The 14,853-nt window shown below is 34.8% G+C and overlaps 1 protein-coding gene across 1 annotated transcript in view; it reads left to right on the forward strand.

Moving 5' to 3' along the window:
• SLC30A9 (solute carrier family 30 member 9) overlaps positions 1-14,853 on the forward strand; it is an 80,637-nt gene that overhangs the window by 47,365 nt on the left and 18,419 nt on the right. Inside the window, exons 10-15 of the mRNA XM_043970106.1 lie at positions 2,150-2,205; positions 4,818-4,953; positions 7,586-7,625; positions 8,214-8,285; positions 8,783-8,890; positions 14,321-14,486. Of these exons, the coding sequence (XP_043826041.1) occupies positions 2,150-2,205; positions 4,818-4,953; positions 7,586-7,625; positions 8,214-8,285; positions 8,783-8,890; positions 14,321-14,486 (578 nt within the window). The remainder of the gene's footprint in view (positions 1-2,149; positions 2,206-4,817; positions 4,954-7,585; positions 7,626-8,213; positions 8,286-8,782; positions 8,891-14,320; positions 14,487-14,853) is intronic.

The raw sequence follows: 14,853 nt of genomic DNA on the forward strand, positions 1-14,853 counted from the left end.
TTCAGACTCCATAGTTATTTCTCTGGATGTGGAGAGCATTTTCCATCATGAGTCTTTTGGAATTGGCTTGGGTCATTGTATCGCTGAGAAGAGCTAAGTCTGTCATAGTTGATCATTGCCCAATGTTGCTATTATGTGTGTAATGTTCTCCTGGCTTTGCTCACTTCATTCAGCATCAGTTCATGTCTTCCCGAGTTTTTCTGAAATCTGCCTGCTCATCATTTCTTACAGCACAATAGTATTCCATTACATTCATATACCACAACTTGTTCAACCATTCCCCAATTGATGGGCATCCCCATAATTTCCAATTCTTTACCAACACAAAAAGAGCAGCTACGATTATTTTTTTTTTTTTGCGGGGGCTATGAGGGTTAGGTGATGTGCCCAGAGTTACACAGCTAGAACGTGTAAAATGTCTGAGACTGGATTTGAACTCAGGTCCTCCTGAATCCAGGGCCAATGCCTTATCCACTGTGCCACCTAGCTGCCCCCCCCCAGCTACGAATATTTTTATATGTGTGGGTCTTTTCCCCTTTTTTATGTTCTCCTTGGGATAGATATAAATTCTTGACTATTGAATTAATAGAAGAAGAAATAATCAGGGACAAATTTGATGGGCTTTTAATATAAAAATCAGAAAAAAATTTATACAATTAGAAGCAATAAAACTAAAATAAAAATAAAGGCAAAAAATGGAATGTATATTTGAGATATATGATAGGTGATTGATTTTAAAAGTTTGCAAGAAACTAGTGATCAACAATTTTAAACAGAAATTGGAAAAAGACATCTAGTAGTGGGGCAGCTAGGTTCAAATCCGGCCTTAGACACTTAACACTTACTAGCTGTGTGACCCTGGGCAAGTCACTTAACCCCAATTGCCTCACTAAAAAAAAAAAAAGAAAGACAACTAGTAGATAAATACTTGAAAAAATTATGGACCCCCCACTACTAAGTAAAGAAATACAGACAAAATAGATACAAGATATGCTTTCACACCCATTAACAAAGATAAATGATATTAAAACTAATTGTTGGTAGCTCTTTCAAGAGATGGGTATATCACACTCATTGATGGCAGTGTAAATTGGACCTACCTTTTATGTAGTATGAAACAATAGCCATATGTCAAGAGTAATTCCACACTTGGAAATATTTCTAAGGAAATAATGAAAGGAAAAAAAGATATATTTGTGGGAAAATACTTACAGTTTTTTATAATAGTGAAAACTTACAAAGAACTCAGATGTCTAATATACCAAACAGTATCACTTTACCTGTCTTAGGATTCAGCCAAGAGAACCCAAGAATAAATAGAAAGGCCTTTGAGCAGTGAAAATTAAAGATGAAAAAATGCATGGAATGAAATTCCCCATTCATAAGATAATTTCTCATCAGCCTATTTTACTGTTACTTGATACACAATTCTAACAGTCATAGTTCTCTGGTTTCAAAGCCCATGGTGGATTAGAAGAGAGAAGTTCAGGAAGGCAGATGTTTAAAGTATATGTGTAGCAAGTTATGTCACATTGTCCAGCATCCTCAGTGCATTATGTGTATTATAGAACAGCTTCTTAATGATGTCCCAAATCTCAGGTGTCAAACGTGGAATTGCTGCCCACAGCAGACTAAAATGTAATTTGGAAATATTTAACAAAGAAAAATACAATAGAACATAGATAATGTTAACATGGAGTTTTTGAAGTCACTGTATGCCTGTGTGTACAGTTCAGTGGTTCCCATTTCTATTTGAATTTGATACCACTGCCCTATATCATAAAGAATCACTAATTCACCAACCAACTGTTAGGTACCCTACTAGGCACTGTGCTTAGGCATTGGGGACTCAAAGACAAAAGGTTCATCTGTAGTTAGAATATTTCTAAAAATCTAAGGAAATGCATATGCTTTTCAAAACCCATCTAAAATAGTTAAATTTTTAAAAGTTTGGTCATTTAAAAGGAGCAACTTAAGTTTTTAAGGTTTACTTAAAACGTGTTTCTCTTATATTGAAGCTTATTTAAGGATACTAGTTATTGCTGTTTCCTTTATTGTTTCTTAGTGACGTTTCCTGTATAAACGATGCAAAAAAATTGTTTTGAAATAGTACAGACTCAAGATAACATTTTTCTTCTTTGCTTTATAGGCTTTATTAGCATTAGGTATCTCTCAGTCCATACGGACACCAAACCCTAGTCATCCGTAAGTACATTGGCTTTATTTTTCTTTTCCTTTTGGAGTAACTATTCATTTGAGATAAGTAATTGTTTTTCAGATAATTTCTGTGGTTAATATGCCCTTATTTATGCTTGAACTTTGGATAATTTTTTGAACTCTTTATTTTCCAAAATAATGCTATAATTATAGGTGGCTAGGTGATGTAATGGCTAGAATGTTGGGCCTGGAGTCAGGAAAACTCATCTTCCTGAGTTCAAATCCTGCCTCAGATATTTCTTAACTGTGTGACTCTACACAAGTCACTTAATCCTACTTGCCTCAGTTTCCTCACCTGTAAAAATGAATTGGAGAAGGAAATGGCAAACCATTACAGTATCTTTACCAAGAAAATCCCAACTGGAGTCTTGAAGAGTTGTACATAACTGAAAAATGACAACATGCATTTGGTTCATTATTTTTGGGTTTTGGGGTTTTTTTTGTGTGGGGTAATGATGTTTAAGTGTCTTGCCCAGGGTTACACAGCTAGTATATGTCATGTGTCTGAGGCTGGATTTGAACTCAGGTCCTCCTGAATCCAGGGCTGGTGCTTTATCCATTGTGCCACCTAGATGCCCCCCAAGTTCATTATTTTTTGTTGTATTGGCTTAATAAATACAAGGGTTATTTTTGAAATAGGAATTTGAACTTTTTTATTCTCCTTGTCATTGTCATATTTAAAAATCAGTATAACTCATGTTTCACACCCAACCTTAGTTTAATAATAGATTTAGATTTTAGGGTAATAGTCTATGAGAGCTAATAAATCTGTCAGATGATAAAATGCTACTGTTAAACTTCCCCCATACCATTTATTTTGCCTTTGTGATATGGAATACATATTGTATAGATTGAAAATTTCTCTCTTTTCAGTACAGTAGTTATATTTTAATTCCACCTGTATGGTAATATAGAAATTTTACATGATGTGAATGCATAATTTTTTGTTTTGTTTTGTTTTTTGTTTTGTTTGTTTTTTTGCAGGGCAGTGAGGGTTAAGTGACTTGCCCAGGGTCACACAGCTAGTAAGTGTCAAGTATCTGAGGCTGGATTTGAACTCAGGTGCTCCTGAATCCAGGGCCAGTGCTTTATCCCCTGTGCCACCTAGCTGCCCCATTGGATGCATAATTTTAAAACAAAAATGTATATTTAGATTTTGGAAATAACATTTAAAAAATACATAATAGTTTAGATATTTCTTCTTTTTGTACTTAAAGGTGGAGCACTGCTCTTCTTTTCCTAGGCTCTGGCCAGCTTATGACTGAGAATTTCAAATTTTCATCCAAATTAATGTCCTGATACTATCCTCCATATGTGCTGTGTATCATGTTGTGGATGGAGGAGCAGAATATAATTAAATCTGTTAAGTAATTGATAGGTTGAAGTCACAGCACTTTATCAGTTGTTTAGCATGGAGAAGAGAAGGGGTTTGTTGAAGAGAAGGGGGCATAGGAAGATATCAGCAAATAGTTTAAGGTTGTGTAAGAGGTTAGATTTAGTTGGCTTAGCTTTAGAAGGAAAAAGCAAGAACAGTAGATGGAAGGGGCAGAATTAAATTTTGATGTAGTGAAAAATTATTTCACTATTAGAGCCAGAGGATTTTAGGAATCCCCTTACTAGAAACTGTTAAGCAAAGTCTTTATGACCTTTTGTCAGGATATTGTAGAAAGAATGCTTTTTTAGGGTGTGTGTTGGCTTAGTTGGCCACTGAGGTCCTTTCTAGCTTTCAGGTTTTGTGAGTCTAGGGGCCTTCATAAATCTGGATGAAGGAGTTTAAAGCTGGAATAAAAGTTTCCTCTCAGTAATAATTCGGAGAACAGTTTTTCCTTAAAAGTTCTTGTTTAAATTTGTATTTATCAGTCAAGATCTTCTTAGGACTTGGTACTGGAAATAAATTTTCCATAAAAAGTACTTTGTAAATAATAATTTTTTTTTGCTGCTGTAATCTGTCACAGTTACCTTCTCCTTTTTTCTAGCTATTCATGTATACTTTATCCAAAGATGCTAAAAAAAAAATTAGATTAAAAAATTAAACATAAAAGGAACTAGAAAACCTACATTGTAACTTATAAGCATAGTAATAGTCCTTGCAGTTTGTTCAACCTGTTAAGAATCAACAAGTATGCAGGATCAAATTAAAGATAATATAAATCCTAAACTAGCTGCTCATAAAGACTAAAGAATTCCCTTAGAAACTATATTGCAAGGAAACTTAAATGCTATCCTGCTCATTAAACATCTGAATGCTTAAAAAAAAAGATTAAATTAATTTCATCAGCAGCTGTGTTACATAATAATAAAGTAGTATGATTAAATCAAAATAAGTTGTATGGAAAGGGAATTAGAAAAATATCTAAATTAAATAGTGTTCACTTTATTTTATGTATTTTTAAGGAGCTTGTAGTCACTTCTAGTTCCAGTATTATTTTTCTGATTAGTTGTGATTTTAGCACTTTAATTAGTTATTAGATTATGACAAATTCACCAAGGTGTTTTTTTCTTTTTTTTTTTCTTTTCCATTTTCAATGAGGTTTTAAAAATATGTATAAAAAGGAAGTTTTTTCTCTGCATTAACAGTTTTATTTGCTGTGTTATTTTAGGTATGGTTTCTCAAATATGCGCTATATTTCCTCATTAATTAGTGGCGTTGGTATTTTTATGATGGGTGCAGGACTTTCTTGGTACCATGGAATCATGGAATTACTTCATCCTCAGCCTGTGGAATCTCTTCTCTGGGTAAAATGATCTTTTTTTTTGGTTTTAGTCATATAAAATAGTGTTTTGTTTAAGAAACTATAAAAATACATTAGAACTTCCTTTTAATACTGCAGTTATTGAATAGGGCTTCCATATACTTTATAGAGTTATATCAAAATTTTATAAATGTAATTCTGTTTCAAAGGACAAGTTCTGATGGATGGATGAATGAATGAAAAAGACATTAAATACTTACTGTATTCCAAATAATGTGCCAAGCACTGGAAATATAAATAGAAAAAGAAAATTGTCTTGCTTTCAGAGGGACTAAGGGTCAGCAGTGGACTGGATGGCAAAGCTAAGGAGGCCATAGGTCACATGTACTTATCTACTCCATTAAAACATAAGGTCTTAGGGGCAGCTAGGTGGTGCAGTGGATAAAGCATGGGCCCTGGATTCAGAAGGACCTGAGTTCAAATCTAGCCTCAGACACTTGACACTAGCTGTGTGACCCTGGGCAAGTCACTTAACCTGCACTGCCCTGCCCCCCAAAAAACCCCCCAAAACATAAGGTCTAAGGTCTATGAGAGAGGATTGTATTATATCCCCAGTACTTAGCACAGTGTCTGGCACCTAGTAAGAGATGCTTAATAAATGCTTTTTGATTGATGTTCAAATATGCATTTATAATAGTAAACTTTTGATAACTAGACATTTCCTCATTTTATTTGTAACTAGTTTCTCTTCAGAAAATATAATGTAATTTATATTTAATGTCTTGATTTTAAGAAACTTAGACTAATTTGTAGAAATCTTGTTCTTTTGGTATTTGTCCTATTTGCATTATAAGTGTGATCTATAAGAGGTACAACAACTAGTTCAAAACCAGACATTGAGTAATTAGCTAATTGGTAAATAAAATGGAAGTTTAGAGCCCTTACAGACTCTGTTGTCTTCTAGAAGATAATTGGCTTTCAACATTTCTGTGACCTAACTGAATTTGACTTTGTTTTAAATAATAATTAAAATCCAGAAATACATACCAAGACAATAATCTTTGTGGACAGTAATGTCTTGAAGTCCTTTGGTAAAATTCCCTTATCCCCCCTTTGTTGGTGTGAGATTAAAATTGGATATTAGATCATAAATCTCCCCTACTTAACTTTTCCCTAATTTATCTCCCAGACTAGTAAATGGAAGAAGCTTCTGGTTTTCTAGATAGAGCCTTTATTGTATGGTAGTCACAAGGTGATGTTGATTAGAAGGATAGGAAAATAGAAATACAATACAAATCGTCTTAAGTCTAGGCTTAGTCTATATTCCTTATAAAAACTCACCAAACCGAAAAAGGCCACCTTTGGAGGGAGAGAGAGACCGTCTGTGCCGCGCCGTCAGGAGTCCCGCCAAGCAGGCAAAAAAAAAGCCTCCTCCCGTTCTCTCCACCCCGGGAGTCAAAAACCCGGCAGGCAGTCTGACATGCGCAGCAGGCAGACTGTTCATCTCCTCCCCAAAAGGGTGGTCCTTGAAAAACTGGCGTCTTTCAGTTATCCTAACCGACTGTTAAAAACTTTCATATTTTACCACATTGGATAGATAGATTAGCATTTTTGTGGTCTTACCTACATATAGGTTTGAAGAAAACCTTGTGTAGCAGGATTATTGAGTCTTATGGTAATTTTCTTTCTACCTGTGACTCACCTTTAAAAAACAGCACCACACTCTTCCATTCCTTATCTCTCTAATCTTCTCTCCGTCTTCATTTTCTGATTCTATTAATCATGGTAAAATAAGAAGAAACACAGAAGAGCCTTTCTGTCTTCTTCCTTACTGAGGACTGGACTGGTTCTGGGACTAAGAAGGGAGTATAGAGGGCAGGAGAGTAGGGTCATATTTTTGCCTATTGGGTTGGATTCTGGAACCAACTAACAGGATCTTTGCGTTAGAAGAGTAGAAAGCCTTCTTCTCTGTACCTTCTGTACCTTCAGTCTTCTCTCTCTTTTTCTCATGGATCCCTATGTTTTTAAAAGGCCCATAACCCTTTAAAATACCCACTCAGAATGACCTTGGAATACCACTGGATATCAAGGTTACCTTCTCTGCCTCTTCCATCTGAAACCTGCCTAGCTGCCTGTGATTCATTTTTTACGTAGACAGGTACTTGAGGCATATGGGATCCCTGGTAGAGCTGGAAGTTACGTTGAAGATCAACTTTTCCAAACCTTTCATTTTATGTATAAAAAAGGTAAAGCCTGGGAGATAAGGTGACAAGTAGTAAATGGCAAGACTCAGGTTTTAGTCTAGGTCCTCAGAATTTATAGAACCCCCAGTCTGTTTTTGAGTAGTTAAGTAGATATTTTCTTATTTCCTTTACAAACTTTTATGTCAAGCTTTCTGAATAAATTGAATTTGACAAGGCCAAAATTTTAAAGTCATCCTCTTGAAAAATTTTAAAATAAAAATCAAATGTGTAATCACTTTTTCAAACTGAAGGACATTTTCCCTTTATCCAAGCATTGTATATTTCATGGTACTTAGTTGATTAGTTTTGTATAAAGATCTTAGTAGTCTGTTTGAATTAAAATCTCTGTTCCATTTTTAGGTTTTATAGAACTGATAAATAGACTTATGATTGTTCACTGAAATATTCATGCTTTAAAAATTTGTTTTCTAGGCTTACTGTATTTTAGCAGGAGCATTGGTGTCTGAAGGAGGTATGCACTCCCACAAAATACATTGTTATTCTTATAGATTAATTATATTTTAGGAAGTTTTTTTCTCCTTAAAGTCCTGAGAATAGTTTTCCAAATTTAGTTGGCCTTTAGTTACTATTTATTGAATTCCTACTTTGTATGATGCCTCATAATAAGCCCTCCTATGAATATAGGGCCTCTACAGAATATGAGATCTGAATGTCTGCTCTTCATTAAGTTACAACAATAATAGTAATAACAACAATAAGCATTTACAGACTGCCTAAGGCACCATATCAGTACATGTAATATAGTGGTGATTGAATATAAAAGTATAAAGGACTGATTACATTGAGGTCCTTAGCCTAATTGATAATTAGGGAACAGTTTTGTAGTATAATTTTAAATTCCCTTTGAAAGCTTCAGCATTATGAGTGTCTAGGTCTTTGCTGTTCCAAATTCTACCTTCATTCATTATGTGTTGGTCATATTCTCATGTTCCTTCTCTAGTCCTTGGGTGAAATTGATCTCATTGCATTGTAAACTACTCTGTTCATATTTGTAGAGCCCAAGTACAGTCACATTTTACATGAATGCTTTTCTTTTCAGCAACTCTCCTTGTTGCTGTAAATGAACTTCGACGGAGCGCTCAAGCTAAAGGAATGTCATTTTATAAGTATGGTATGTTTCTTACAAACTAGATCAATTATTTCTTTATCCTTTTATTAGCTTAAAACAAGTTTATTAGTAGTCATATATATCTTACAGAGGTGTGCATAATAATGTAGCCTGGCACCCTCTGTAAATTAGTAGACTATTGTTTAAATTATACCTTTTAAATTTTGATACAAATCCTTTGCATTTTTCCACCTTTTTGAATATTCTTGGGAGTATTAGGCTTTTTTGTTTGTTTTGTTCTTTTGTATCCCTGTTGCCCTCCATAGTGCCATGTACATAGTAGGTACTTAATAAGTTCTTGTAGAATTATAATTGTATAAGCCAATATTCACATTTAAACTAAAAAAAGTCTTATTGCCCACTCTGGGGATTTTTGCATATCTTTATAAATATGCTAGTCTTATTTGTACCTCAGTTTTAGAATGTGCATTTGGAATGCCATACCCAGTTAAGATTTCTGAAGGTTTCACTTTTGTTTTTCTCATTTTCAAATGATTAAGTAATGGAAAGTCGAGACCCCAGTACAAATGTGGTATTGTTGGAGGATACTGCAGCAGTCTTAGGAGTGATACTGGCAGGCACCTGTATGGGTGTGACTTCTTTAACAGGTAACTCATTTCCTAATTTAAATATGATTTGGTTGAACATCTTAAAAATATTTATTAGTCTATAAAACCTTGTTAAAAGCATATGATGAACTCAGTATTTGACAAAAACTGCTGGGAAAACTGGAAGATAGTATGGCAGAAATTAGGCTTAGACCAACATCTTACACCTTATACTAAAATAAGGTCAAAATGGATACATGATTTAGACATAAGAGGTGATACCATAGGTAAATTAGGAGAGAAAGGAATAGTGTACCTATCAGATCTTTGGAAAGGAGAACAGTTTTTGACCAAACATGAGATAGAGTATATTATAAAATGCAAAGTGGATGATTTTGATTATATTAAATTAAAAAATTTTTGTACAAACAGAAGCAATGCATCCAAAATTAGAAGGGAGGCAGAAAGCTGGGAAACAATTTTTGAGGCCAGTGCTTCTGATAAAGGCCTCATCTCTAAAATATATAGGGAATTAAATCAAATTTATAAGAATCCAAGTCATTCCCCAATTGAGAAATGGTCAAAGGATATGAACAGGCAGTTTTCTGATGAAGAAACCAAAGCTATCTATTCCCATATGAAAAAATGCTCTAAATCTCTAATGATTAGAGAGATGCAAATTAAAACAACTCTGAGGTACCACCTGACACCTATCAGATTGGCTAAAATGACAAAAAAGGAAGATAATAAATGTTGGAGAGGCTGTGGGAAAATTGGAACACTAATGCATTGTTGGTGGAGCTGTGAGCTGATCCAACCATTCTGGAGAGCAATTTGGAATTATGCCCAAAGGGCGATAAAGCTGTGCATATCCTTTGACCCAGCAATCCCACTTTTAGGTCTTTTGCCCAAAGAAATCATGGAAGGGGGAAAGGGACCCACATGTACAAAAATATTTATAGCGGCTCTTTACGTGGTAGCAAGGAATTGGAAGTTGAGGGGGTGCCCATCAATTGGGGAATGGCTGGACAAGTTGTGGTATATGAATACAATGGAATACTATTGTGCTGTAAGAAATGATGAGCAGGAAGAGTTCAGAGAAACCTGGAGGGTCTTACGTGAGCTGATGATGAGTGAGATGAGCAGAACCAGAAGAACATTGTACACAGTATCATCAACATTGAGTGTTGACCTACTGTGATGGACTATATTCTTCTCACCAATGCAATGGTACAGAAGAGTTCCAGGGAACTCATGATAGAAGAGGATCTCCAAATCCAAGAAAAAAAAAAAGAAAGAAAGAACTGTGGAGTATAGATGCTGATTGAACCATATTATTTCTTTTGTTTTGGGTGCTGTTGTTTTTTTTTTTCTATTTTGAGGTTCTGCATCACTGCTCTGATTCTTTCTCTTGTAACAGGATTAATGCAGAAATAGGATTAATGTTATTATGTGTATATATATATGTGTGTGTATATATATATATCTATATGTATATGTATAGATATATATAGATATAACCTATATCAGATTACCTGCTGTCTAGGGGAGGGGGGAGGGAGGGGAGGGAGGGAGAAAAATCTGAAATTGTAAAGCATGTATAAACAAAAGTTGAGAACTATCTTTACATGTAACGGAAAAAATAAAATATCTCAAAAAAAAAAAAAAAAGCATATGATGAGGGGCAGCTAGGTGGCGCAGTGGAAAGAGCACCGGCCCTGGAGTCAGGAGTACTTGAGTTCAAATCTGGCCTCAGACACTTAACAACTTACTAGCTGTGTGACCCTGGGCAAGTCACTAAACCCCAATTGCCTCACTTAAAAAAAAAAAAGCATATAATGATTTTATTATAGGCTACTAAAATACCTCTTTCAATGGCTGGGATTTTAATCTAGGGTCCATGAATTTATTTTTTTAAAAATAGTTTTATAACTGTAATTTAATATAATTGATACAATTAAAAACTTCAATTAAAAGTAAGTTTTGGGGATTTCACTTCTGTTAAATTCTTAAAAACAAATATAAATGGTAATTCTCAGTGTTGCTAAAAGCTGTTGGTAAACATATATACTCTTTGTGGTACTATAAATGAATCCTATATGGTAGCATGTGATAAACTGCAAACTCTTCTGTAATTTCCTTTTTAAACTGATTCTTTAGGAATAGATATACAAAAATTTTATTATGTGACCATTAAGAAGTCACTTCAGTCTTTGTATATCTATTATTGCCCAGAAATATGTCTCTTACATTTCTAAACTGTTACCTCTGCCTTCATTCACATAGCATGGTTAAGGTGGATGTTTAAAGATAACATACAGAAATTCCTTTTGTGTCAATTTTTTTAAATTAACAAGTCAAAATATTACTGTTTTTGCTGTCTCATTTAATTAAAATACCAATTATTAACTTTTATATTGTATAGTTAGAAATCATTGATGATTTCTAATATCCCATTCATTTCCTAATATGTCTCTTCATATAAAGCATTTCTTAAAGAATATTACCCAGTAAAGAACTACTGAGAGAATGAATACTTTAGGAATTTAATGGAAATAGACCCCCCATATCATTTCATTTATCCCCCTAATATTGAAAGTAATTATAGTGTGATCAGCTTCCTTAGATCTATTTTTCTTAAAAATAGTTGTGTCTAAATGTGGCTGTTTCTAAATATTTCTGTGACAGTATATTTCTTAAAAGACTTTTAGGAGTACTACTGGAGCTTGTTCATCTAATTGCCTTTAGCATCTTGAGGATCTGGTTTTTGATCCAAATGATCACTTAGCCACAGTTTTTAAAAAGCTTATAATTTGTCCATGATGAACAGAACTACTTTTAATAAAAGATCTTTTCCACCTGACTTAACATAAATCTTTGAAGTCAAATATATAAGTATTTCTCTCTGCTCTAGGAGTGATTATTTCACATGAATTACATTTTACAGATTAACATGCTGAGATAAAAATAAATACAGCGACATTTTCTGAGACTAGTGACTAAAGACCTCCTTCAAAGCTTTTGCTGGCTCATTTTGACATGACTTATGTAAAGGTACAACCGGTACTACAAGATAGGACGTGATCAGTGTCACAAGAAGGGTGACAAAAGGCTTTGGGAGGTGACTAGAGGAACAGATCACTTCTATATATAGGAGATCATGAAAGACCTCAAGGGGGTGGTGTCCTTTTAATTGAGGCTTGAAAGATAAGTAAGATGTCCAGCGATCGGGGAGTGTGGTCTGGTGTAGTGAATAACTGAACCACAGACACAGAAATGGGAAAAACAGAAAAATAAAAGTCCATGGTGATTGTTCCAGGGCTACTGGAGTGCAAGATAGATACGGATTACTGTGAGCTAAAACTGGGAAATTAGGTTCATTCAAGCAATAGAGACACTCTGTTGTTTGGATTGTAGTAGGGAAAAACTAGAGGCTGAGATGTTGGCTGAGGAGGATGTTGTTATTGCAGTAGGTTAAGCCAAAGGCATGGAAGGCTTAAACCAGGGGGATGACATTATTCAGTCATTTTTTAAGTTGTGTCTAACTCTTTGTGACCCTATTTGAGGTTTTCTTGGCAAAGATACTGGTGGAGTGGTTTGCCAGTTCCTTCTCCAGCTCATTTTACAGATAAGGAACTTGGGTAAACAGGGTTAAGTGACTTGTCCAGGGTCACACAACTAGTAAGTGTTTGAGTCCAGATTTGAACTCAGGAAGATGAGTGTTCCTGACTCCAGGCCTGGCACTCTGCACCACATAGCTGCCCACAGATAGCATTAGGAATTTAAAAGGAAAGAATGAATGTGAGAGATATTTTAGAGCTAGAAGTTATGAGACTCAGTGACTTTTTGGATCTAAGGGGTCAAATAGTAGGGAAGTCAAAGAAGAGGAATGGATTTTGGTAGGGACACTGAATAAGAAGACACACTTTATATAGGACATACTGTTCTTTGAGAGACATCCAGACAAAGATGTTCTGTAGGCTATTGGAAAGGTAAGTGTAGAGATTTAGGAGTGAGGGTAGACTGAGAGTTTTGGGAATCATCTTCATAGATGTGTTAGTTGAATCTGAGTGTGAATGAAAGAAGGCATTGAGAGAAGAGAATTAGGTTAGGGACAGTGTCTTGAATGCTTACGTTGAAGCGGGAACGAGGAAGCAGCAAAAGATAAAGAGAAGTGAAAAGACAAAAAGTTAAAAGAAAACCAGTAGAATTTAGAAGACAAGAGAACTAAGGAGCAAGGTCATCATTGTCAAATGCTAAGGTCTAGAAGGATGAGGACTAAAGGCCATTTCTAGGTTTGGTGTTTAGGGAGGTCAGTAACCTTTCAGAAAGAGGTTTCACAGTGGTGGCGGCAAAAGGCAGGTGGCAAGAGTTTAAGGTTGTAAGGAAATAGCAGACTCCAGTAGAGTGTTTGGTAACTGCAGCTTTACTTATTGGTGCATTGTTACTAAATTTTAGGACTACTGTGAAAAATCAAAGATTCTTAATAAAATAATCAAAGTGGGTTTTTTCTTTTTTTCTATCAGAAGGTTTAAATTCATGACTGAAAATCTCATCTGTATGGAATAATACTATTGTCCCAGTCACAGAAGGGTCTTTTTTGTTTGTTTGTTTTTTGTTAGGCAATTGGGGTTAAGTGACTTGCCTAGGGTCACACAGCTAGTAAGTGTTAAGTGTCTGAGGCCAGATTTGAACTCAGGTCCTCCTGAATCCAGGGCTCTATCCATTGCGCCACCTAGCTGCCCCCACAGAAGGTTTTTAAAATTTGTTATAACAAATAAAAATGTATTTATTGGTGTTTGCTTTGGTTATCTGAATATTGCTTATAAATTCATAGATTGTAAAAGTAGGAAAGTAGGAAGGAAAATAGTTATTTTCCAAAACTTCTGGATTTTCTCAGTATTTTTGTGAAATTGCAGAAGAAGAAAAAAATATGTTGCTGATAAGTCTTCAAAGAAATTTTCACATTTTTAGTATTGTTAATATTTACATTGTAAATTTTACCTGAAAGTGTTTTAAACTCTTTCCCATGAAGCAAGAAATAGGCTGAAACTGATGAATTCTTATAATTCCTCTTTGCAAAATTCTTGAAGTTATAGGAACTCCATTTGTGATAGAAATTGTAGTTGTTAGTGAATTTCATTAAAATAGTTTACTTTGGGAATCAGGAATGAACTTCATATCACCTAGTTTCCTACAGGTGCTGTGCTGTAGTGGAAAGATTCAGTTACAAGACTTGGCTTCTGGTATTTACTAGACACACAACTTAAACTCTTTAACTCTCACTTTTCTCATTTGTAAAATGGAAACACCAATACTCTCATCGTCCCAGGGACATAGGGAGACAAGTTATATAGAACTTAAAGCACTCTGTAAATGTAAGTTGTTTAGTCTTTTGTCCCCTGAATGCCACTGACACAAGGGGGGATTTGTCTGACAATATAAGGTGATAAAAACTAAGTTTACTAACTTCAAATATATTCTATTTAGGCAATCCACTCTATGACTCCCTGGGTTCCTTAGGTGTGGGAACCTTATTGGGAGCAGTATCAATGTTTCTCATCTACACAAACACACAAGCACTTTTAGGTCGGTCAATCCAACCTGAGCAAGTGCAGCGGCTAACTGACCTATTGGAAAATGACCCATCAGTAAGGTAAGAATTATTTTACTAGGACTAGCAAAGTAGAAAAAACTGGGGATAATATATACATATATCTATGTTTTGAATCAGTAATTATTACATTTTTGAGAGTGACTGTAGAACCTTAGAGCTTTTAATAAAACTTTTTGATGTGGTCTAGGCACAACTCTGTTCGAAACCAGTTGAATGTGCTAGATGATTCCTTGGGTCCTTTAAGGAACCTCCTTTTTCTCTGATTCCACATTTTTTGAATTGAGCTTTTAGGTGGTATGATGATGGAAGGTAGTATCTGCCTCAACTCAGTATGGAATTTTAACATTTTAAACAGTTTAAATTTCAATTTTAAATATGATTTGGACATTAAAAAATTAACACAGAA

This window comes from Dromiciops gliroides, chromosome 6 (assembly GCF_019393635.1).
Source record: "Dromiciops gliroides isolate mDroGli1 chromosome 6, mDroGli1.pri, whole genome shotgun sequence".
Classification (NCBI taxonomy): Eukaryota; Metazoa; Chordata; class Mammalia; order Microbiotheria; family Microbiotheriidae; genus Dromiciops; species Dromiciops gliroides.